The 26,035-nt window shown below is 40.3% G+C and overlaps 1 protein-coding gene and 1 pseudogene across 1 annotated transcript; one reads left to right on the forward strand and one right to left on the reverse strand.

The window, feature by feature from the left end:
* On the reverse strand, positions 1–25,378 carry FAM47E (family with sequence similarity 47 member E). Its single transcript, XM_019719995.2, is given in 9 exon segments — positions 1–1,745; positions 1,747–1,767; positions 4,298–4,372; positions 7,077–7,232; positions 13,994–14,194; positions 16,104–16,251; positions 18,285–18,424; positions 20,995–21,361; positions 25,098–25,378. Coding segments are annotated over 9 exon segments (1,167 nt in total). The 5' UTR covers positions 25,115–25,378; the 3' UTR covers positions 1–1,703.
* Positions 8,699–10,179, forward strand: LOC109439720 (histone acetyltransferase type B catalytic subunit; annotated as a pseudogene).
* Positions 25,379–26,035: the final 657 nt, after the last annotated feature.

Consider the following 26,035-nt stretch of genomic DNA (forward strand, 5'->3'; position numbering starts at 1 on the left):
CGATATTTGGTTCTTTGTGCATACTCACCAAAAGGCTTCCACTGTATAGGAAGCACTCAATAATCAGGTGAAAAGTTTGGCCTATCCTCTGTATGTCAGCCTGCTTCTTTCCTCAGGTACTCCAATGTTGTGCGGTGATCTCATCAACAAAGTGGCATAGAGGCAGAAAGGCAGGTTGAATGTAGCTATAGCAAACTTGGATTTCCCCTCACCAAGACTGATCTGGCTACTGTTTCTATTGAATATTTAGTTGTCCAGCAATTAAGACCAAACTGGAGTCCCTGATATGAATTAGATTTGAATCTAACAAGCCAGGAACAATGAAACCAGGGACAGAAATGGATTCTCCAGACCACGATTACCAACACCACCTTCTGCTCAGCACTTGGATGTCAGACTCCTGGGACAGAATGCCAAAATCCTGCCCCAGCTTGCCTAGTAGAACTGGATGCCTTCTCCTCTAGGCTTGCCGGAGAAGCAGCTCTCCCTCTGTGGCTCCTGTGGGCTACCAAACCTAGGTATGTATGATGGGTTGAAACATCAAGGGAGTCTGGGAAAGTGGCCTTACTAGAATTGAGACTTATTCTGGATTTGGACTTGCTTTCCTATTAAATAAACTGCTGCACACACCAACATTCACAGACTTCCTGAATGCTTATTCACCACCATGGTATTCCTCCCAACACGGGTTCTTGCTAAGAAAATAGTTTTACAGCAATGGGCTGACACTGCGATTCACTGATTCTATCATGTACTCCAGCACTAAAGTGTCTGGCCTCATAGAGTGTGTATAGCAAAGACTCATTTACAGCATCCATTACGGTGTAGTCAGTCCAGCAGACAGCTTATTGAAATGGGATCATCACAGACCTGGAAGATGAAAGGTCATCACCCAGAGATTTTGTATTTGAAGATAGATGCAGTAACTGATACAACTTTGAGACCCAATATCCTTTTAATAAATTCTTCTTGATTAAATTATCCAGAGTGGGTTTAACAGAGAAAGATCTAGAAGGATACTGCCAATGAGTAAAGAGTAGTTATTGTTAACTGTATAGTGATTATTTTTATTTTATACATTCTTTGCATTAACCCATATTTTCTGATTTTTACTAACATGAGCATTAACATTTAAAAAAAAATTTTAAAAATTAATTTAAAAAATACATCACCTTGAGTTTCCATTATACTGTATGACCTATGACCTTAATGTTATAGGTACACATTTATTATTAAGACTAAAATGTCTAAAAACGGGGTGGAGGGAAATCTGAGTAAGCTTAATTCAAAATGAAAGAAAATTATATTCTAAAGAAAGAATAAAGGAAAAACCAGGAAAAATAATATTCGGGGAAAGTGCAGTAGAGTAATTCTGCTTTTAATTATGGTTTTATTTATTTTTACAAATAGTTGCTATACCTATGTAATATTGACAATGCTACAAAAATGTGAGAAGACTATATGTGATATTGATCTCATAGTTGATAAAATATATAAAACATTGATTAACTGAAGCAGAAGGCCATTGTGAAATGTTTGTATTAGGTATAAAGTTTATGGATATTGCCAAGTCAAAGTTGTACACCCATCGTGGCACACTCATCATACATTTTGTTTAATGTTTAATGAGACAGAGAAATGCCTAAGTACTACAGAGTAAATAAAATATGTCTGATCATTTTCCCAAACTCTTCTATGCTGAGTTATTTTATAGGAGGCTTACACTCACATTTACATTTTTTTCCTGATGTACATCTTCTCAAGGAACTAAAAAAATAAAGAGAGAGAGAGAGAGAGAGAGAGAGAGAGAGAGAAATTTCATTAGATTGGCAAACAAAAACTGTATAGTCCTGCCCACAACAACTATCATACCCAAATTCACAATCTCACACTCTGACATATATCCTCTTAATACTCAAAATCTCATGTTGATGATTAGACTATGACAGATGTTGGACTTTGGAAGGTAGTTGGCAATATCAGAAATACCTAGATCTGTTTCATACTTGTTCTGGGACCAAGTCCAGTCCAGCCCAGCTCAGAACAGCCTTGTGCTCCTTGTCCCTACTGTTAAAGACCTGGCACCCATCTGTGTAGCAGATGGAACGAAGTGATGGGTTATACATAGAATAGATAATCCAGCAGCAGATATTGGAATGTGTATATAAGTACCTATGTTCATGTAACACATATGAATGTGTATATACACAGTGTGCACAGACATTATGGAGGTAAAAAAAGAATGAATGTTTAAAATTTTTAATTTTATGTTTCAAATTAATGTTAAAATATGTAATGACTGTCTATATATAGTGATATATAGTGTGAGTGTGTATGTGTGTATGCAGAGGGTGCCAAAAAAGTATACATATTTTAAGAAAGGAAAACTGTATTAAAATTATAATACTCAATATATACCAATAACAAAAGATGAATATAAGTCACGTTTGACTTCTGCGATTACAAGAGGTGCTCAAAGTGGTTACCATCAGCGTCCAGACACTTCTGATTATGGCGAGCTACTGCTTGAGCAACATTGACCAAAGTGTCCACTTCTATACATTTTTTTGGCACCCTCAGTATATATATGTGTGTGTGATTTACTGTAATAGATTCCTTCCTCTCTTTTAGTTGAAATTTTATTGATAAAATATAGAATATAGGATGTAAGAATAAAGGGCTTTGAGTGGCAGGTCTTCTCAGAGGACTCAGATGTTGCCAGGAGCATCATCTTTCTTTAGTTAACACAGCTAAAAGAGTATAGCCAGTGTGTCAGGCATGCTTCCTTTCGCCCAAAACTGAGTTCAATGTTCTTCAATAGAACGAATTAAAAAAAAAAGTGTCTTGCCACTAAAAACATTAAGATAGAACTATGAATCATTATAACATCAAGACCAAATAAGGATTATGTGTGTGTGTGTACACACACACACACACACACACATACACACACACATATATGTCCTTTGCAAGAGGATATATATACACCCATATATATTTACATATATAGATATATATCATATACACAATTATGTAATCATATAAAATAGCATATTTCATATATTATATATATAAACACATATAAATATACTGACCCTTATATATAGATTAGGTAGTTACTATAAGTACATAAATGTATATAAATATATTAAATATACGTAGCAAGCCTATTATTGATGCTCAAAGCTAAGGGAGAAAGTTCACCCCAGTTAGGCAATGGAGTCTTTTAGCCCCATCTCTACTTCATACTCTAGACTTCCCCTCACCTTGCCTAATTTAACTTTGAAACCATTTTGAATCTGAGCTTGGTCAACATATTTATTTGCCAGTAAGTATAAGCTATTGTTAGTTGTATCATCCTTGGAAAAAAAGAAATCCAGTATCCCATTTCCAAGAATTTTGCCCATCTTGGCTGTGTGGCCTCCTAAAGATGCCAAGAGATGTATACACAGAGGACACTGGACGAGCACATGACTTATTATTAGCTACGACTTTGGCCCCATGCCTAGCTGGCTTCCCGCTGTGGTGACAGGGCTGGTTTGGGTGCAGAACTTCCTGCTAAATGGTTTGCTCTGCCAACCTCCCACCCCACCCCTATTACATGTGGTCTGGGGGGGTGGGGGAGGGACATTCCATGTGGGAGGCAGCTTCAAAATTTAAGGGAGGGGAAACTAGAAGGAGGAAAGAGAAAGTGAGAAGAGGAGAAGAAGACACTGGTAGGCCCCCCAGGAAGTGAACTTTTGCCCTCGTCTGTTTCTATATGAAATTGTCTCTCCTTCCCTTCCCTTTTTCTAACCCTTATAATTAAGGATAAGCCATACATTTTAGCAATTCGACAATTATTGACCTACCCATAGTACAATGATGATATTGTGAATCCCTACTCCATTTTGTCCTGACCCAAGCCACAGTTCTTTGTCCTTAGATGTGGAAGTAAAGGAGACTTAAATACTTCCTAGAGAATTCAGAGTGTTTTAGTAGCACAGTTTGCAAGGCACATGCCCTGTACACAGATCCCTTTCACTCTGGTCTCCTTAAGGCCAAGCCCAAGGCAGGTGCATCAGCAGAGAGACAGCACCTCTGACGCAGCAGAAACCAAACAGGCAGAATAAACAGAACCAAATGCCAGATCCTACCCCTGGGCTCCTGTCTGGGGAAAAGCATGCCTTTTCTTCCCGGGGCCTGAGTGCTGGTGTGTGCTGTAAGAGAAGTGTTTTGATTTTGTCAGTGTGCTGAACCCTTCCCATCAACAACTGTTGACCCCTCAGAGGGTCTTCTGGGAATGACCTTTACTTACACTTGGCATCTTGTAGCCCCTGCTTAGAATGAAATCTTTAAAGACAACTGTTCCATGAAGGTCTGCCAGTAACTCCTAAAAGAGGGTCCACAAACACAACTGTCAGAAGCTTGATTTCAATTAAAAGCATTTGGCTCTTCATAAATTACCTCATTTTAAACCACTTCCTCATTTGGGAATATGCATGTAGATAACATTCACAAGTTGAGGGAGATAAAGGCTTTCAAAAGGTGTAAAATTTTCTCTCCTTCCCTTCCCTTTTTCTAACCCTTATAATTAAGGATAAGCCATACATTTTAGCAATTCAACAATTATTGACCTAGAATGTCTGGAATCTAACCAATTTAAGATTAATAATTTTGATACTATGCTTTATAATACGAAATATATATTTGCTCTTCTTCCTGATCCTGGTACAGAGCTCCTAGAACCCTTGAATTTTGACAAAAGCCACAACGGTGAAAAAAGTCTTTTATTTATAACAGAAACCTTTCAAGTACAAAGGAGTTTATGTTATGAGGTGATTTGGGGAAAACACTCAGATAGTCACTTAGTGGGGCTGGTTGCCAGAGGAACCAACCAAGTGATGAGAAGATTGCCTATTTTAACTCCCCACCAAACCTTCAGGGAGGATACAAGAGCTGGAGGTTGAGTTAATCACCAACGGCCAACAATTTAATCAATCATGCCTATGTAATGAAGCCTCTGTAAAAACCCAAATGGATGAGGTTCAGAGAGCTTCCAGGTTGGTAAACTCGTGGAGGTTGTGGGAGTGTGGAGCAAGGACAGAGGGCATAGAAGCTCCATACATGCCCCTTCCTACATACCTTGCCCTGTATATCTCTTCCATCTGGCTGCTCCTGAGTGTATCCTTTTATAATAAAATGGTAATCTTGGCATGGGGATAAAAAAAATCCCTGACACATTCGGTGACCAGAATTGAGAGTAGTAGAGGAAGAAACAGGAGTGTTTTCCCTACTCAACAATATATCCACAATTAATAGATCTTAACTCTAAAGGGCATGATAATAAAAAAAGACTTGATCCAGCCCCAGTATCTTCGGCGTATTCATGCATTCGTTTGTTTGTTTTTTTTCCTTTCATTTATTTGAATTTTAAAATTGGAGGTATAATTTTATATCATTGCAATTCAGTTCCTTATTTCACCTTCCAAATGAACTCAATCAAGAAGAGTCCAACACTCATGTGTTCCCAGCAAGACAGCCATGTCATCACAGTGACTGCCCCTTAGCAGCACACCATCGTGCCTCTGTCTTGTGAATTGGGATGCCAGAGCCAAGTGTCACCACCTAAAGTGCACAGGTAAATCAATCTTCAGGTACTCTAAAAGTGTGATTTATAAAAATCATAGAACAACTCCATTGAGTTGAATCCTTCCTGTGTCTAAATTTCCTGAGAAACTTCCTGATATTACTGTGATAGTTCTATCAACCATATTTCCAAAATTTAAATGTTACTTCTTTTTCATGAGCTAACCATAACCATTTTGGCAAATATCTTTACTAGCTTTTGCTGGTCAAAATGAAATGTTTTTGGAAAATTATTTGTCTTTAGGAATTAGTCTTTAAAAATATGTTTCTACAACGAGAGCTTCTAGACACCTTAAAACAAAAGTTTTGTAACTAGATTAAAGGATAATAAATTCTGTGCTTCTAAATATTTAATTGAGAAGCTTTTGTTATTTTTTAAAAGTGCAACTGGAATAGTTTTAGGTTATGTATTAAATTCACATAAATTTAGATAGGCATCTCCTAAAACCATACACCAAGAAATGCTGCTGAATATTATTCACATTATTTTTCAGCTTATATATAAGGATCTTATGTTCACAAATTTATGTCATGTCTGACATCTGAAAATTAGAATTTCATACCCAGTACTAGAAAAGATAAAAATGACCATCTTTCCTTTAATCTAATCTAAAGGAGGCAGTTGAGTGATTTCTGAATGAATGAGTAGCCAGATTTGTACAGCATTTTACTTTTTTGAAGTGTTTTCACACTGGGATCTGAGAGAATTGCTGGATCTGTTGTAAAAGAGAAGTTTCACAAATATTATCATCAGAGTCCTGCGCAAGTATTGCGTCAATATTTCCAAGTTTTCAGGACTGCAATAAAGAACTTCTCTCCATTAGATACTTGTACAAGAGACAGCAGGCACAGAATTTATTTGCAGTAGAATCAGAGCACATCCTTGTTGTGTGTTTGCTGCTTCGTGATATCAGCCACTGCTTAACCTTTGTCCCTTTCCTCCCAGAAAGATCCTGCAACTCTGCTGAATTGCATAAAAGAAGTTTCCTGATTGCAATTTTGAAATTCTTTAACATTCATCCATTGCTGACAAAAACAAAACAACGACAAAAACAAAAACAAGCTTTACAGTTAATTACCCAAGGAGAATCCGTGACATTGTATTCATTCTGAGTACTGAGGTGGTCCTAACAGATCACACCAGTTTTGGGACGGCCAATTTATCCATGGAACCAAGAGTGGTAGGAGTCCAATGGGTGGTTGCTCCATTTTGGGAGACACTGTGTCGACCATGAAGCCAGGAGATTTGAAGTCTTGCTTATCACACTTTCCCCATTTAATGACTTGGCTTTCTCTGGATTCAATTGGTTTTTGCTGGATTCAATATGCGAAGTGTACGACTTTTAGGAGCCTCTATTATTCCAGAGACTCTGGCTTCAATATGAGGTGGCAGTTACACTACGATAATCTTTAGCTCAGGATGATCAAATCTCAGCATATGCACATACCTGTTCCTGCAACTCCTTTTTAAACTTCTCCTCTTGAGCTTTACGTGAGACCTTGGGGTCAACCAAAGGTTCATCTGCTCTTTGCTTTTTCCACAACTTGGTGTTCAGATACCATGCTCCGTACCGCATCTTCACCCACTTTGGTTTATAAGTATTCTATAGAAAATAACATAATTCCCAATTTCATTAGTTAGATTTATTTTTTTGGTTTGTCATTTCAATAAATCTAAGATTTAGCTTATGGAAGTATAATTTATTTTGAATTTATGACTGATCCTTGCCAAAGTATTATAAAGATAATGTGAAAGTTCATGATTGAGAAAATAATGTGGTGGTTAAGCATGATCTTTGGATTTAGACAGACCTGAGTTCAAGTCCAGCCTCCCTCACTTAGGAGCTATGAGTCATGGGCAAGTTACTTAAATTCTTCATCTGTAAAATAAGATAATAGTATCTATCTCATAGGGTTGTTGGGAAAATTAAAAGAGAGAATTATGTAAAGCAGCTAGAATTCATGTAAAAATTACATATTTCACCGAATAGTAATAATCTTAAACAATACTAAGTCAACCAAAAGGATAAGTTATTAGCCTTATTATGAGGCCAGCACTGTGCTAAGCCTTGTAAATGCTACACTACTTTGGATCAAAATGCTACCCATCACAATCTCTTGCTTCTTTAATTGGAAGAGAGAGAGAGGAGGAAAAATAGATGTCATTCCTTTGTTTCTCCCATTCTTCAGTAGTGCATCTGTTGGTTCATAGCCCCAATACTATGGATGCAATACCCACACATTGTCTCATTACAAAGGAGGACTTAATCCTTGGGTTGGACAAAGAAACACAAAACACAAAGATACTGCCCTTCTGCCTTCTCAATGACATTTAAACTATGAAGTGGAATTGGTGAGGGCATTCTAGTGTCAAGCTAAATACACCTATTTGAAACCAAGAGGATGGGACACAGCAGAAAGGATGGAAATCCCTTCTCAGAGCTGGATTTAACATTGTGATCCCTCCATTCCAAACATACTGACCTCCTTGCTATTTCTAGAGCACATTAATCATGCTTCTGCCTCAGAGCCTTTGCATTCACTGTTCCCTCTGCCATAATGCTGTTCCTCAATATACCCACATGAGGGTATTTTGTCATCTTAACTATTTCATGTCATCTTCTCAGTAGCGTCTTTCCCAACCACCCAATTTAAAAATTGTAATCCCCTCACAATAATCTTTGTCTCCTTTCCCTCCCTCGTTTTTCTTAGTAGCACTTACCATCATTTCATATGCTATATACTTTTCTGTTGTTTGTCTCTCCTCTCACCCTCTAAAATGTAAGCTTGTGAAATTGCCCTCTGCTACCTCCTCCAGGCATCAAGAACAATACCTAGGACACAATAGGTGCTCCATAAATATTCATTGAATTGATGTCAAGTTCCTTAACTTCGGCATTATTGACATTTTGAGCTGGATACTTCTTTGTTGGGGGGCTGTCCTATGCATTGTAGGATTTTAGCAGCATTTCTAGCCTCTACCCACTAGATGCCAGTAGCACCAAGTTGTAACAACCAAAAATGTCATCTCCATTGTCCTTCCTGGGCCGCAGGTATTCACAGCTCAGAAATGGCGGGATTTGGTGCTATGGAGAAATTTTTGGTTGAATAAAAGAGTACAACAGAGAAGAAATTGGCAGAGTACAACTGTAATACCAACACAGCAACTGAACTAAAATTAGTTCGTTTTCCTGAAGATCTTGAGAATGGCATTAGAACTTTCTTTCCTGAATAGACCCATCAACTCTCTGGGGATGATGAAACTGCTTTTGGTTATAAGGATCTGAAGATTCTGTTATACTATATTGCTGGTAGCCTGTCAACAATGTTCCGCGTTGGATATACATCGAAAGTTGATGAGAACTTTGACTGTGTAGAGGTAGATGATGTCGAGGGCAAAATTAGACAAATCCCGTGTTTCCCCGAAAATAAGACCTAGCCAGACCATCAGCTCTAATGCGTCTTTTGGAGCAAAAATTAACATAAGACCCAGTCTTATATTAAAATAATATAATATAATGTAATATAATATAACATAATATATAACAGGTATAATATAATATAATACCGGGTCTTATATTAATTTTTGCTCCAAAAGACGCATTAGAGCTGATGGTCTGGCTAGATCTTATTTACGGGGAAACACGGTCATTCTACCTGGATTTTGCACAAACACAGATAATTTTCTTTCTTTGCTGCAAAAAGAAGTTGATTTCAAGCCATTTGGAACCTTACTCCATACATACTCGGTTCTAAACCCAACAGGGGGTGAAAACTTTACCTATCATATAAACAAGGCTGACATGACATGAGGCATTCAAGAATATCATGAAAGGCTTCAGACCTTTTAATGTGGTTTATTGAAACTGCTAGCTTTATTGCCATGGATGATGAAAGATGGCACTACTTTCTCGTATTTGAGAAGTATAATAAGGATGGAGCTATGCTCTTGTGAGCGTAGGTTACATGACAGGCTGTAATTAACTGTGTACTCAGACAAAACCCAGCCATGTGTAAGTCAGATGCTGATATCGACTCTATTTCAAGGTCAAGGCCCTGGTGCTCAACTTCTTGAAGCGCTTCATAGATACTACATTGCATCTCCTTCTGTTATTAGTATTACAGAGGAAGATCCATCCAAACGCTATGTGAAATTAAGAGACTTTGTGCTTGTGAAGCTTTGTCAAGATTTGCCCTCTTTTTCCCAGGAAAAGTTAACGTAAGGAGTCAATGAAGATATGGCAATAGATACACAACAAAAGTTCAAAATAAATAAGCAACAAATTTATAAAATTCTTTGGCTACTGGTAACGGACATGAGTGACGCCGAACAATACAGAAGCTATAGACTGGATATTAAAAGAATAATTAGCCCATATACAAAAAAAGCAGAGAGATCTTGCTAAAATGAGAAAATGTCTCAGACAAGAAGAACTGAAAAACCAGATGAACCAAATAGAAATAGGCATGCAACACGAACAGCTGGAAGAAAGCTTTCGGGAACTTGTGGAAGATTACTGACATGCCATTGAATGCCTTGCTCAAAAGTAAAGGTTATATTGCTCTGTACAGGAAGTTTGCAAATTTCTGTACATTGTATTGTGAAAAATCTGATGATTAATTTTAAAATCTTGTAACATTTTACTTACATTAAGAGTTAGCTATCTTATCTTTAGCTGAACATTTTCTTTTGGAGAGATTATATATTTTAAAACACTGTCTACAGTCTTTGAGAATATACTACATTTTTTTAAAAGATACAACTTCTGAAATACCACTGAAATTGCTTCCCTTCTTAAACAGTATAATAAATGCTTAGTTGTGATATGTTTAAAAAAAGAAAAAAGTCATCTCGAGACATTGTCAAATATCCCTGGGTGGGTGGGATGGGAGGAGGGCTAAATTGCCTGTGGTTGAGAACCACTAAATGAAAGGAAGGAAGGAAGCAAAGAGAAGAAAAAGAAAGGTAGGGGGAGGAATGGAAATTATACCACTGCTCTACTGAAGAACTTGAGTACTGACATATATTATGTTGTTGGGTAACTGGTGCTCTTTCAAGACTCAGTACAAATATAATTTCTTCTGTGATGCCTTAACAGTGTCCCTAATCTCACTTCGTACTTGGTAGAAATTAATTACTTCCTCCTATGTCCTATGTACAACCCACGATATCATTTCATTATAGTTCATCATTTACTTGTTGATCCTACTAGACTTTCCTTAAGTGCAGAAAACAGTCCTTTGTTTGCTCCCAGCACTTTCTGGCACATAGTAGTAGATGCTCAGAAATGTTTGTTGAATGAATGTCTAAACAAATGAAAGAATGAATATACAGAGAACATGTTACAATAGACATATAGATGGTTGTGAGAGATTAGAACTAAGAATAAATTAATGTCAACCTATAGACCTGGAGAAAATCCATGTAAAAATTGCCATATAACCAGTGTCTAAAGGAAGGTGTAAGCACGTAGACGTGGGAAGAGGGGCACCTCAGGCAGAGAGAATATTGTGAGCAAAGGTAATGGGAAATGGGAAAGTTCGGTGTTTCAAAGAACACCAAAGAGCAGAGTGTAGCAGGCCTGAGAATATGAAGGGTAAAAAGAAAAATAAAGATGGGGACTTCCACTTCTGGAACAGGGACCAGATTTTCCCTCCCACCTGCAACAACCAAAAAACAGAGAAACATATATATATGAAATGATGGTTTGTAAGACATTGTACATCAAATAACAAAGGGTAGTGATCCCTGAGAGATAAGAAACAAACAAGGTAAGCCCCACAATTGCACCAGCTCAGTGTCTTGAGAGAGTTGCCATGTCCCAGCACAGGGAGGAGCACAGTGGACTGAGTTGAGGACAGAGCTAAGAGTCCAGGAAGCCCAAGGCAGCGGAAGTTTGCAGCACAGACAAACAGGAAGAAGGGGGCTACACAGAGAGAGAACACCACACGTTTACAGTCTTCCTCTGTGGATGTGTGGGAGGAAACTACCTGGGAAAGAACCAATCAAAAGGATTACAGGAACAGTGCATGGCATGCACACAGGGCCAGGGCCAGGATTCATTCCCTCCTGGAAAACCTAAAGAGTCACTGGGGAGAATACACAGACCAGTCTTGACTCAGCAGTAAGTAATCACCCCGAGATTGAATATTACTTTGGTCCTTCCCAAAAGGTCTTAGAAACAAGACCCAACAGGATCAAACTTTTCCAAGTAACTTTAAGTACATCTCAGAACAAAACTCCTGTTTATAGGAATACAAAAATACCCAGCAACTAATAAGGTAAAATCACCATGCCTGGAATCTACTCAAAAATCACCAGGCACGTAGAAAGGCAAGAAAATATGATCCACAATGAGGAGAAACATCAATTAATAGAAACACACATGGAGTCTATACAGATGTTAGAATCAGCAGACAGGAACATCAAAAACAGGTTTTATAACTATATCCCATATGTTCAAAAGATTAAGTTGAGACATGGAAAATGTATATAAACCAAGTCAAACTTCTCGAGATGAAAATTATGAAGTACAAGATGAAAAATACACTGGATGGGATTAACATTACATTAGACATTTCAGGGGAAAAGTTTAGAGAATTTTAAGACATAGCAATAGAAACAGGGAGAAAAGAGAATAAAAACTGAATAGAGCAGCAGTGAGCTGTGAGACAATGTCACACAGCTCTTAATTACATGTAATTAGAGTCCTGGGAGGGTTGCTGAGAAACAAAAGAAAAATTTTTTGAAAAACTAATGGTCACAATTTTTCCAAATGGGATGAAAACTATAAACCCGTGGTTGAAGAGGCTCAGCAATCCCCAAGCACAAGAAACACGAAGAAATATATGAGTGCATCAAGGTGTAAAATAACCACACTACTCAAAACCAGTGACAAAGAGGACATGTTAAAAGCAGCCAAGGAAAAAAACATATCCAGAAAAACAAAGATAAGGATGACAGAAGATTTCTCATCAGAAACAGCACAACCAAGAAAGCAGTGAAGTAACATCTTTAAAGTTCTGAAAACAAGCAAACAAATCAAACACTGTGAACCTAGAATTCTACACCCACAAAAGTATCTTTAAAAATAAAGGAAGAATAAGGATATTTTCAGATATAAAAAAGCTGAAAGAATTCACCACCAGTAGATCTACACTAGAAGAAGCGTTAAAGGAAGTCCTTCAGGCAGGAGGACCGTGTAGAAATATATTTTGAACTTTTGCCTAGTGACCTTCCATCTGCTAGTCAAAAGTTCAATTTTGGCAATAACCACAGTGGTTTTATAAAGCAGAGTTTGTGCAATTATTTGTAAGTACAGGGAATTGAGCAATTTTATTCCACTCAGATTCAGGACAAGCAGTGGTTCAGGCCCCACGTGTGATGGACATAATTTGCCTATCCAGCACCAGTTTGCAGTTTACCCTTTAGAAAGATGAAAGGAAAATGGAAAATTTAAAGTGCTGATATTAGTAATGGAATGCATAATTTTCATAAACCTTATGCAACAGAGTCAAGAACAGAAAACATCATGTATGTAAAAATAGGTCAGTTGATTGTGTTCAATTGTAATGGACAAAGTTAATATGTTCAAAATATTGGAAATATAATATCAAAGATTATGTGTAAAAGGCAGAGTAATTAGAGATAATATACTGTTTTTCACTTTCAGAGAGAGGAACTCTCTCCCCTCTCCACCCTCACCAGCTCCCACTTAGGCATTTAAGTCTGTTGTTGGACTGGCACATTGGACTTATGTATATACGTAACACATGTGTTATGTATGCAGTAACACATGTGTTAAAAAGTGGGAAAATACTTAGGAGCCCATAGTATTTCCTTTTGGAACATAACATGTTATTTCTCTTCTCTGTCACCTGTTCTTCTTTTGTCATGGGAAATTGGTACTGGGGACTGAATGAGTTATTAACGATCAGGAAAGCCTGTGGTTAAGAATGATGGTTTGTGGTCAGTAAGACTCCCCTAAAAATTCAAGAATTCTTTCAATGTAAAATGAACAGCAGTCAAAATCACAATTACAGCACTTCACTCTTGCAATGATATATTCCCACCGTCAGAATTTCAACCTATAAAATGCATAAAGAGATGGTCTCAACATATAAAACACAAAGAAAGAATAATGACTATTCAGATACTAACAATAATGCTGAATGACATGCCGTGTTTGTATAACTGACATTGTTATATGTATTAAATACTCATCCATTTAACAAATATGTATTAAACATCAAAAAAATTCAAGAATTCCACTGAAAAAGGCTGACGCCAGAATTCAAGAACATTTAAGATTTTAATAAAACTTAATTTTCTTTGATTTTCGGTCTTCTCCCCTTTTGCAATTACCTGCAGTTTCTGGTGTTTCCGCTCATGGTCTAGTTTCTGGAAACATTCTGGCTCTTGAAGTGTATTGAGCCCCACACTCTTCTTTAGTTCCAAAGGAACCTGGCTGAGTCTCATCGTGTGGGGCACATCACAGCTTGGTTTGCTCTGATAGTCAATTTCAAACTGTTTCAGGATGAACTCTTCATCAATGTTCGCGCTTCCCTGGAAGATTTCACATTGCATGAGTCAAAGGCAAATGGTGAAATGCTCCTTGCTTTCTTCCTTTATCTAAGGGAGGCACTTGACCATGGCTGGAGAGGAGTCATGAAATAGTCAGGGGCATAAAGGGAGGAGTAGAGTCAACACTGGGCTGAAATAATAATGAAGTAGAAATAGAGCAAGTAGAATCAATGAGGTAAAAAATAAACAGCATGGAAAGAACGTATCAGCTGGCGCTATAAAGAAAACACCACAGGACGATGTGATAAGGACCAATGTGGCATAACTGAGGTAAAGACGGGACCTCGGTCATAAGAGACTGAAAATAAGCCTGGTCATCAGAGCAGCTAAATTATTATCCTACAGTTTCTTAAATTTCCTGCCTAGACAGAATAGTCTTCAGCAGTAGGAATGGCAGAAGTAGAAGAGCTGGGATTCAGGTAATCCATTCCAGCCAGATTATGGACAAGCAGTGATTCAAGTACCAGGCAGAGTGGGCATCATCTGCCATGGCCAGCATCTTTACTCCAGTCACCCTCTAGGAAGCCTCCTACTGTGGCTCTCAGTCAGTCTGCCGCAGCCTGGACACGCCCACCACCTCTTTGCTTCAGGATTAGACACGTGACCTGACCCACTAATGAGCATATCCCATTTCCCCACTTACAGTGTGGATAATCGGGCACAAGGCATGTGACCCAGGTTAGTCCAGGGAGAGTGAGCCCTCAACTTTTTCCTAGTGGAAGGGTTGCTTTTTTCCCCACTTAGGTTGCTATCTGGTAGGAGGTAAGCTTGGAAATTTTAGTGGCTACTTTTGTCATCTCTTGGGGAAAGACTGGTGGACAATGGAGTCAGATAGAGAAGAGCATCCAAGAGATAGGGAGTGCGCCTAAAAACATTTTTACACCTATATCCAGCTGTGCCTGCAGCTCCTAAAACCTCTGGATGGTTCCCTTTTCTCCCATATACAGTCTGAATTATATTTCTGTCACTTGCCAATGAAATAATCCTAAAGAATACATTGATGAGAACTAATACACTCAAAAAGTGGGGGAGGGAGCTTACAAATCCTAGGTGGTTTCAAATCCAGGAAAAGTGTTGGGAATCTAGACATGTATCGGGACTTGGGAACAGGAATATTTAACTAAATAGGTTCTTGGAAGGAGGGCAAGGGAAGACTTTGAAAACTGAGTCAAAACTCTCTTCACATCAGAAAAGCTTTTGGTAAATGCTGTAGTCAAGTATACCTACCCAATAAATATAACTGAGAAAAATGAGTTGAAGGAGTGAAGAAAAGAGAGAAAAGAAGATCCTGACATTGAAATGGAAAATAAAAATATGAAAAGGGTGGGGGAATGGGAAGATGTTGGCCAAGGGATACAAACTCCCGTTACAAGATGAATACATTCTGGGGCTGTCATGAACAGCATGACTATAATTAACAACACTGCATTGTATACTTGAAAGTTGCCAAGAGCGTAGATCTTAAATGTTCTCAACACACACACACAAAGGTAATAGGTGATGGATGCAGTAACTAACCCTATTGTGGTAAACATTTTACAATATGTGCAAGTATCACATCATTACATTATATACCTTAAACTTAAACAATGGAATATGTCAACTCTATTTCAACAAACCTGGGGTGGGGGGAAGAGATAGCTATTCAAAAAATATGAAACAACAGCAATGAGATATAAACAATAAACATTCAAATTGTCTGCAAACTTGCAACCTTTCCAGAAATTTTACCTATAAGAAGCATTTCTATTATAAATGGTGGGAGAGTCATAAAGATTCTTTTAGGACTTTGATTATTTGACTTTGATTACATTCAAAAAACTATTTTTTCATAAAAGTAACTTTGAGCTTGACTTTAAAAAGCAAGTTGTAATTATTACTACTAACTTACAATACTAGTAGCCCAGTTGCAGAAGTCACTAACTTCTTTGCGCACATTTTCATAAGGAAAAGGACCCTCTTTGTGGAGCAAATCCGCTTCACTTGGCTTCTCTTCATAAAGCATTCGGCTTGGATGTGACACAGGAGTCTTCTTGGGACTAAAGATAATGGGATCATGAAATTACAATATGAGCCACCATGAATCAAAGTGGATTTCAAACATTGTCTTGAGGAAAGATCATAAACACGTGTTTCCAATAGTTTCTTGCAAGCTCACTCTAATTATGTTAATTTTTCAAAGACTACATTCCTGTTATCAATATCACAAAGATAAGCAAATCATGATTTGTTATAACAATTAAAAATTATATGGCATTTTACCATTGTAAGTTGATTTTTAAGATTGTGAGTACCATTTCTTAAGACATGTGCCAGGCAAAAGCCCAAATTACGTGCTTGGGAGTCTGCCAAACCTCAGACAATCTTGACAAGGACACATCCTTGACCTCGCTCTCCCTCATCCTTAAAACCCAGCCCATTAATAAGCCTTGTAGATTTTAACTGTTTTCTTCTCTGGACTGTTGTAAAAGGTCACCACTACTGACTGGTGTCTCTGCATCTTCCCTTAGGACCACCAACCCCCAATCCCTAACGCATTCTCTACACTACAGCCAAAATGGTCATTACAAAATATAAATCTGATCATGTCAAATGCAGCTGCCTTGCATCCTCAGTTAAGCCCTCTTCAATAGCCTCTTTTTAAAAAGTGAGATAAATTCACACACCATAATAATTAGCTAATGGTTTGCCGAGGGTCAAGAATTCAAAGGTGCTCACAGGTCCACACGGACCCATGGTGTTGGAGTCTCCAGGGGGATCCGTTCATATAGCCCTCCTCCCTCTTCTCCACCCTGGTTCTGAGCAACTTGAAAAATAATACAAAGAGCAAAGATGAAAGCCAAAATGTCACCTTTAGTACTGACAGCAGCCATGTTGGAAGACATGGGTTTAGGTGCAAAAGGACTTGCTCACTGAAACCCAGAAATGGGCAGACTGTCCCATGCAGGCCCCAGCAGGGTGGACCAGCGTGGGTCTCCCCTCAAGAAGGGAGGAGCAGAGGAGAACTTGTGCTTCTCATGGGCTATCTTGAGTCCCAGTGGAAGAAGAACAGAGCTGAGATGAGCATGCCCAGTTGTTCTCCCCAAATTAACCAGAAGGTACACTGAGGGGTCTCAAGTGCCACAACTGTGGAGTTCCTGTCACTTTGTGTCTCACCCTAAGTAACATGGATTCTCTCTCAATCCACCTCCACGTAGGTAACTCATACGACTAGCAAAGCTCTACACAGCTCCTTCCAAACGCCCTGACTGTGGTTCTGGGCCCTCCATAAGTGTCTGGGTCCTATGGATGGGCTTCTCTCAAGGTCACCTACACTTTTCAGTGCCTGCCAGTAATGCCATTTAATTTCAAAAGTCAAAAACATATACAAAATGTATTCATGCAAGTATACTTATCATTGCATTTACAATTTTAATTAAATATTATATGAGTTGGGAAAACAAGGATGTAGTTAAAAAAAAAAGAGGGTTGTGTCTATGAAAATCAAGCTCAGTGCTTTGGAAAGGTTCAATGAAGGTGGCATTACTAGTGTGATTTATGCAAAAAAGATGACTTGGAAATCCAAGCAGCAGACCCATACTCAAAAAAGACTTTCCATTAAAGAACTAACAGAGAATGTACAGTTATGTTTTAGAGTAAAATGAAATGTTTTAAGTACTTAAGTGTCACCTTTTATAATTCCCTGTATTAATTTTTGTTGTTGTTGTTGTTTTTGTTATTCAACCAACTACTGGTCCCAGTCATGTTGAATAAAAGAACTCCTGCCATAGAGAATTCAAAAAACCATTATGGGGCAGTTAATCAGGTTTTCGGCAGTTTTCCTCTTCTCCAACACCTCTCCTACAGCCATGTAGACACAAACGTTTGCTCCATTGCTGGATAAGTCACATCCATTTATGAAATAAGCACTATTTAGAGCAGGACTCAAGGCTCCTCTCCCTCCTCCTCGAGAACTTAGTCTCTAACTTTTGCGTCTCTATATTATTCTAAAGATGAGGAGCTTTGAGAAGGTAACTCCTAGAATGTTTCATCAGGCGACAGGAATGAGCAAGCGGTTAAGAATAATACTTACAGTCCCAAGCAGACTTGGGTGGAATGTTTTTTAAAAGGTTTTATGGGTTCCTTTGTTCTTTTCTTGATGCCCTGACAGTAAGTCCAGGTGTCTTCCAGTTTTCTGTCAGGATCCAGCACTTCCAGCACCTTTAATAAGAGCTTCAAACAGAAAACAGCTTTGGAGGAAAGAAAAATGTGCTGAAAAATGGGGCCCCTTGGTTCTAAGCCAGAAACAGACCAGCTCGCCTCCTTGCTTTTCCTTTCTAGTTGGTCAGTGCTGTTCACCAGTTTCTGTGCAAGTCCTGCGCTGAGTGCTCTGGATAAACTTCTGTCACCTAGATATTAGGGAGGCAACCTTTGTAATGAAGTTCCATCTCCTCTAGATGAAACAGTGCTTCTGGGGCTACCGTGGTCCCCAGCTGCTCCACTGAGCAAAGTACCTCTAAAGGGTTTCTGTGGTTTTTGACTGTCCAGCATCCATTCTTCCTCCTATATATGACAGTATCTAGGTTTTTCTCTGGAGAACCACCTCTCCTTTCACTGTCTGTCCTCATGGACTGAATTGGCCTGACCGCATTCTCTCTCTGCAGGCATGCCAGGCCAATGAGGATCACAGTGACGGCTTTAGGAACAGGTGCATAACCCAAGTTGGAATGAAAGTTAGGTTGTGGCCTTTTGCTGTGGCCATGCAAAAAGAAGCGTTCTTTTTCTGGGTAGAATTTAAATCGAGAGCTGCATCTGGGTAGAATTTAAATCTAGTGGCCATCGCAGCACCATAAAAACAGACCCAGCCTCAGAACAACAGCTAACATATCTAGTTGGAAGGTCAGACAGGGAAATAAAGGCTGCAAATCCCATGTGCCATCCCAGGGTATGTGGGAATAATCTGTTTGTCATAGACCCAGAAGCTCTGGCCTGCAGGAGGCACTGCAGGAAAGCTCCAGGTGGAAAATAATTGATTAGAAATTCCAGATGTCCTTTCTGTAGACTTCTCTGCCACTGATCATTCATTCATTGTAAATAAAAATGTATTGAGTATGTACCGTATGCCAGCTATTGGTGGTACACAGTGGAAGGCACAGAGAAAGTCCCTGCCCTTGTAGAGCTTTTATTCTAGTGAGGAGCCCAGTAGTGACAAGTGCGGTGATGCAAAATACATCACGGTAAGGACAGAGAATGAGAGTGAAAGGGAAGAACTATTTTACACAGGTCTCTCCTATTAGGAGATATTTGAGCAAAGATCTGAAGGAAGGGAAGAAGTGAGCCAGGCAGACATCTGGTGCAAGTGGTCCAGACCCAGGAATAGAGATCTGAACTGGAAATGTTTGTAATGTTCACAGAGCAGGTAGGAGACCAGAGTGGCTGCAGCGAGATGAGAGCAGAGGAGTAAGTGGTGAGGTTGGACGGGGAGCAGAGAGAAAAGGGTGGACAGCAGAACACGCAAGCACTTTAATAAGAAGGGGCCGCTGGAGGGCTTTGCACAGGAGTTCACCTTTCTGAACAACTGTCATGCTCAGTGTATGGGGAACAACCTGCAGAGGTGGGGTGGGGTGGGGTAGCAGACGCTGCTATTTCCCTGCCCAATATCCATTCTGTCCTTTTTCCTCAAATTAACAATTTTGTTCTGTATTGTGTTCAATGTTACAATGTCCAAACAAGAAACTCAAGTTTCTGACTGCCTAGCAGCTAGGAATGTTCAGATGAACGAACTGTTTACTGGGAAAGCTATTACAGTTGACCCTTGAACAGCATGGGGTTGGCGGGTACTGACCCCTGTACAGTCGCAAATACATGTTAACTTTTGACTCTGTAGTCAGCCCTTTGCATCGTGGATTCAACCAACCGCAGATTGAAAACAGTGTTTTCCATCCACAGATGGGAATCTGCGGCAGGGAATGTGAAAATATTGTTTTCCATCTGTGGTTGGTTGAATCTGCCCATGCAAAAACCACAGATAGAAAGGGCTGGCTGTATTTATTGGAAAACATACACACACACACACACACACACACAACCTGTTTAAGTGAACCTGTGAAGTTCAATCCCACGTTGCTCAAGGGTCAACTATATTTGCCTAATTAAAAGACAAAGTCGGCTAGCATGCACCGTTGAAACTTTGCCCCTTCCCTCTTCTTGTTTGAAATGTCTTTCAAACTTGATGCCTGGAGAGGTGGAAGCCATTTTGAGAAACAAGAACAAGAGACATGTGCTAAAGATTATGGAGCTGAAAGTCAAAAGTTGCCTGGGACCTTGCTGACGTAATGGAGCTGAGACCCAACCGACGCCTGACAATTTGTTGAATTTTCCCTGTGACCTTTCAGGTTCCCATATGATTTCTACCCACCAGTTTGTAAGTACTTATCACATGTTAAAGTGACAGAATTAAGACTGAACAACTCCCCCCACAAAAAAGTCACAGGCAAAGCAGACTGGTAGAACTTCAGGGGAAAAGAATTCGAATGTTTCTGGTGTGCTGGAGCTTACTAAGTTGTGTGGCCTCCTAGGAAGCAAAGGGAGATGGGTGTATGTTGCTGCCAATTGTGTTTCTTCGGGGCAGAGAAGGAAGGCTGCTCCGACTGCCATGAGAATTCTCACCCTAGGGAGACATTCCTCTTCCTCTCCTTCTTATCAACCTGTCATGACTTCCAGGAAACTTCCCAGGGATCTAAGGAGAATGATTTTCAAGGCCCCCATGGAGGCCCTCCCACAACCCCAGGACAGGAGCTCACCTCTACAGGCATGTCTTCCAGATTCAGGTTGACAGACAAGGGGTGCGGGCTCAACTGGGCTTCAGTGTCCTCCAGGAATGCCCTTCGTGCCTGCTGGGCTGGCGAGAGCTTGGAAAGCAGGGCTGCTTCCTTGGGCAACTTGTTCTGCCTCTTTTGGGGCACAGGTCGGGGAGCTCTGTGATAAATCTCAGGGAGAAAGTGCTTCTGAGGGCTCTGAATGATCAGATCACCACAAGGCGGGCAGCCGTTCCTGAAGTCATCCAGTCCCTTTCTGACAAATATCCACCGCTGGCTGTTGAGGGAGCGGGGGAACGTCAGCCTGTTCTTGGGCTTTGTGAAATAGTCAGAAGGCAGATTCTCCTTGTACCTGGAAGACAACGTGCCTGGTCATTTGGAAAAGGATTGAGGTGGGAGGAGGTTGTAAGGAAGCTTTTTGGAGGAGGAGAGGTGGAGAAAGAGGGTTCACACGGAGAAGGTTGAGTTAATCATACTCCTGGTTTACAGGACATTATCCATCACTGGTCTGAGCAAAGCCCCTCTCCTGCTTTCTCTGTTCTATGTTATTCTCATATCCCACTCTCACTGCTGTCCCCTGCATAGGAAAACCACGCTGATGGATTTGTAATGTGCCCTTTTGTTTGTACACATCTTTATATCTATATTGTCCTTTTGGGTGCATGTATTCTTAATTTACATTAATGGTGCTATCTTGTTTCTTACTTGTTTACTAAGCACAATATTATCGAGATCCACCCATGTTACTATGTGTAAATCTATTCCATTATTACAACTACTGCCACCACAGCTCATCTAGCCATTCTCTTGGTGAAGGGCACTCACAAGTGGCAGCTCCCCTCCCAGGCCTCTTTCTCATCCTTTAAAGGGACACAATTCAGTGAGAAGAACCTGGATCCCAGTGACAACTCACCCCTAATTAGTTGATTGCCCTTGGCACTTCATGTAATCTCTGTGGGCCTCGGTTTCCCTCTGAAACTCAGGGGGTCAAAGGTTGCAAACTGGCAGTCCATGGGCTGACTTAGGCCTACAAACCTGTCATTCAGTCCCTTTTGTGTTTTAATAAGAATCATAATAGTTAACATATATTGAGAACTTTCTATGTAACAGACACTGTTCTAAGTGCTTCACGTGTATTAACTTACTTAAATCTCATAACAAGCCTATGAAGTCGATACTACTATTATTCCCATTTTCAGATAAGGAAATTGAGGCACAAAGATGTTTTAAAAAATTGTCAAAAGTCCCACAGCTAGTAAGTGGGAGAGCTGGGATTTTAATCCAGGTACTGTGACTCTGGAGAAAGATGCTTAACCACTACCCTGGAGTTTCTGCCATATAAAAATGTTCACATACATAATCTGGAACGAAAATCAGGAGCTCTGGGTCCACCTTTCCATGGAGCCAAAATTGGCATAATGGTTGCCCTCCTGAGACCTATGCTCTTATTCACAGTCTCCACCTCTCCCTACTGCCTTATACCCAGCCTGCCTCACTCAGTTTCCTTACCCACCAGTACCCTGGTTTGTACTGAGTAGTTAGGGCATGAATATCATATGAAAGAGACAGATGGACAAAATAGGAAGGAAAATGACACCAGTTCCTGGATAATCTAATATATTCAGCCACTTCTGATCAGGATTTGGGACCTGAGCAGCTTAATGGCAGGTCTGTCATTATCCTAATACATCACACTGTGAGATATTTCCATTGTATTGGTGTCTTTCCCTGAAGCCTCCTCCATTCCCAGGCCCCTTTTATCTATAATTGCTTGTTACACCAAATCTACTCCTTGTAGTATTCACAAAGCATTTTTAAGAGATTGCAGGTTGATCCCCATTCTTTTCTTGTGAGTTCTAGGAACCTCTTGCTTGCTCTGCATGCATGTGTGTATTTGCAGGGCTAATCCAGTTCTACTGTGAAGATCTAGATGAAAGGACACAAAAAGATGAGTTTATAAACAGTTCCTCTTTGCAATTAACAAATCACTCTTAAATAGCTAAGTGGTGGGGGTGTTGAAATTACATCTAATCTTGAGATTTGATGACCCATTCAGCATGACCTACTAGCAAGTAACCCTCCATAGTACGAAATATCTTTACAAAGTTTATTTTCCACACATTTACAACTAACTCAAACATCCAAGCACTTCACAAAATCAAATCCGATAACCAACAGTCTTGCTTAAGCACAGTCATACAACTCAAAATGGCAAAGTAAGGCAGCGAGCTCAAGCCTCATAGAATGTTAGAGATGGCAAAAACCCTGAAAGAAATTTAGTCCACCTTCCTCACTTTTCAAGGAGGAAACTGAGTTCTGAGAGGTGACCAGGCAACCCGTCTAGAGGGAGGGTTTCCAACTACCCCACTTTGCCTCTCAGTAACTAATAAACTTACCTCTCTGCATTTTGTTCAGTTCATGAGAAAAGAAAACTGAAAACATATTTTTTAAACATTTACTATTTTCACAGTCACTAATATATGACACATGGATATTTCCATCTTTAAGAATTGCAAGAGTATTGCGCATTTATCCTAAAAGAATGAAAACTTATGTTCACACAACTTGTACACAAATGTTCATAGCAGCTTTATAAGCCCAAAACTAGAAACAACCTGAATGTTCTTCAACGGGTAAATGGATAAACAAACTGTGGCGCATGCATACCATGGAATACTATTCCGCAATAAAAATGAACAAGCTATTGATACACACAACACCTTGGATGGATCTCAATGGCTTTGCGCTGAGTGAAAAATAGCCATTCTCAAAAGGTTGGATATTATATTACCATAGATAGCTAACATTCTGAAAAGGACAAAATTAAAGAAATGGAGAACAAATTAGTGGTTGCCAAAGGTTGGGAATGGGGAAAGGAGTGATGATAAAGGGGTAGCACAAAGCAGTCGCCTTGAGATGAGAAAACAGTTTTGTATCTTGCTGTATACATATGGCAAAATTGTACAGAACTACACACACACACACACACACACACACATAAATGCCACTAAAAACTGGTGAAATCCAAGTAAGGTCTAGAGTCTAATTAATACATTGTGCCACTGTGGATTTCCTGCTTTGGTAATGTACTCTAGGTATGTAAGATGGTACTGCTGGAAGCAGCTGAAGTAAGGGTACATGGGACCTCCGCAGTATTTTTGCAACTTCTTGTGAGTATATAATTGTTTTAAAACAAAAAGTTTGAAAATGAGAAAAAAGAAGGGGGATTCCCAAAGAGTTCATAATTGCTAACATGTATACAGTGCATAGCATGGGCCAGTAACTGCTTTACATGTGCTATGACAGTTAATCCTCACAACAATCCTATAAAGTGGATTCCTCCTATTGTCCCCATTTTACAGTTAATAAAACTGAGTCCAGAAAAAGCAACTAATTTGCCTACAGTCACCTTGCAAGCAAGAGGAGAATTGGCCTTCAACTCCAGTCTTTCTGATTCTAGACTTTGGAATCTTAACCACCACATCTTACAGGCTCCAAGAGAGCGAAATTCCATTCTCATAAATAGCTGAAGGAATTAGCAAAGGCAAAAACTTCGGGTTCCTGCCCTGTGGCTATGACACCACACAGTCAAAATGGCAGCAGACCCCCTAGAACTCCCCCAAACATGGGCTCAGCTTGGCCATAGTCACGGGCTGGGTGGCCCTTCGGCTGGGTGGCCAAGGGCTCCAGGTGCATCAGACCCTTCACTTGGGATTCAGGGATGCAGTTGGCTAACCTGGAGAAGGGTGAGTCGTAGGCTAAACCAGTCTCCACAGAGGACGCTAAGGCCATCAGTTTCCCATCTGGAGTGGGTATATTAATCTACAACCTCTTGGGGGTTTTAAGGATAACAGGGAAAAACAAGTGTCCTTTGCGATGAGGAGTGTCGAGTGCTCGTTATTTTATATTATAACCATTTAGATGCAGGGATCTTGAGAAGGAATGGCAGGAGGGCCTCCAGCAGAGCCGTCTGTGACCACTGGCCATCCTCTTTCCCCTCCTCCCCCCTCCCAAGCCATCAAGAATGCGGTCCAGGCGCCCCCACGCGGTATCCGCGGAATATGTCTCGCCCCGCGTGGCGCGCTTACCAAGGCCTGTGGTTCATGCCTGCCCGCCCCCGGGTTAGCGCCCCCGGGCCGGAACAGCCGCCTGTGGTCCGCTAAGGTGGCCCTGGCTCCCTGGGGACCGCTGGGGCTTCGGTGGCGGGGTTCCGGTCTCTTGAGTCGCTAGGAGACCGCGTAACTGTGCTCTGCCCAGACTCGCCGGGGCGCTGGCAGCTCAGGCTCCCGCCTGCGCAACCCTGCTTTTCCCGGGAACTCGTCTCTGCGCAGCCCCGACTGCACCCCAGGCTTCTCCGATGCCCGGGGGCGGGGACCGTGGCGAGGGAAAGGGGAAGGACCAGGTCCGTGGTTTAATTATGTTTTAATCTTGTTGGAAAGGCGTCTTCATCTTTTGCCTACTGAAATTCACCATAAGCTGGGCCTTGTCTGTTTTGCTCACCACTGTTTCAAAAAAAAAGTTTGTTGAAGGAAAGAAAGCAAGATGGCATCCGGGAAGATAGCAAGAGAAAGAGAGTGGAAAGAGGGAAAGAACTAGACTGATTTCTAATGGTGGGAAGGCCTTTTAGCAAAGAATGTTTTCCTGGAGGTCTTGGAACTGCCTGGCCATCACCGCCTCCCTATGTCGTGGGCTTCACACTGGTGTCTAGTCACCAGCTGATTTCTAGTCACTAGCTGATTTCCAGAGTCCATTCCAGCCCTTGTGTTATTTGATTCTCTTGCTTTGACCCACTTCCAGCAGTGAAGGTACCATCCAGTTGGCCCTAGTAGGCAGATACCCATGTAAATATGGATTGCATGAGGATAGTTTTGGTTTTGCTAAGTTTTCTTGCTACTTGAGTGTTTCTGATTTAAATATTAAGCATTGCTTCCAGAGGACATAGTAGCAAAGCATTCTCCTGTCCCAAAATTATTTTAATAGTTAAATTGTATATTTTAGAGGAGTGGATAATTTTCATAGTCATTTA

The sequence above is a fragment of the Rhinolophus sinicus genome, linkage group LG02 (assembly GCF_036562045.2).
Source record: "Rhinolophus sinicus isolate RSC01 linkage group LG02, ASM3656204v1, whole genome shotgun sequence".
Taxonomy (NCBI): Eukaryota; Metazoa; Chordata; class Mammalia; order Chiroptera; family Rhinolophidae; genus Rhinolophus; species Rhinolophus sinicus.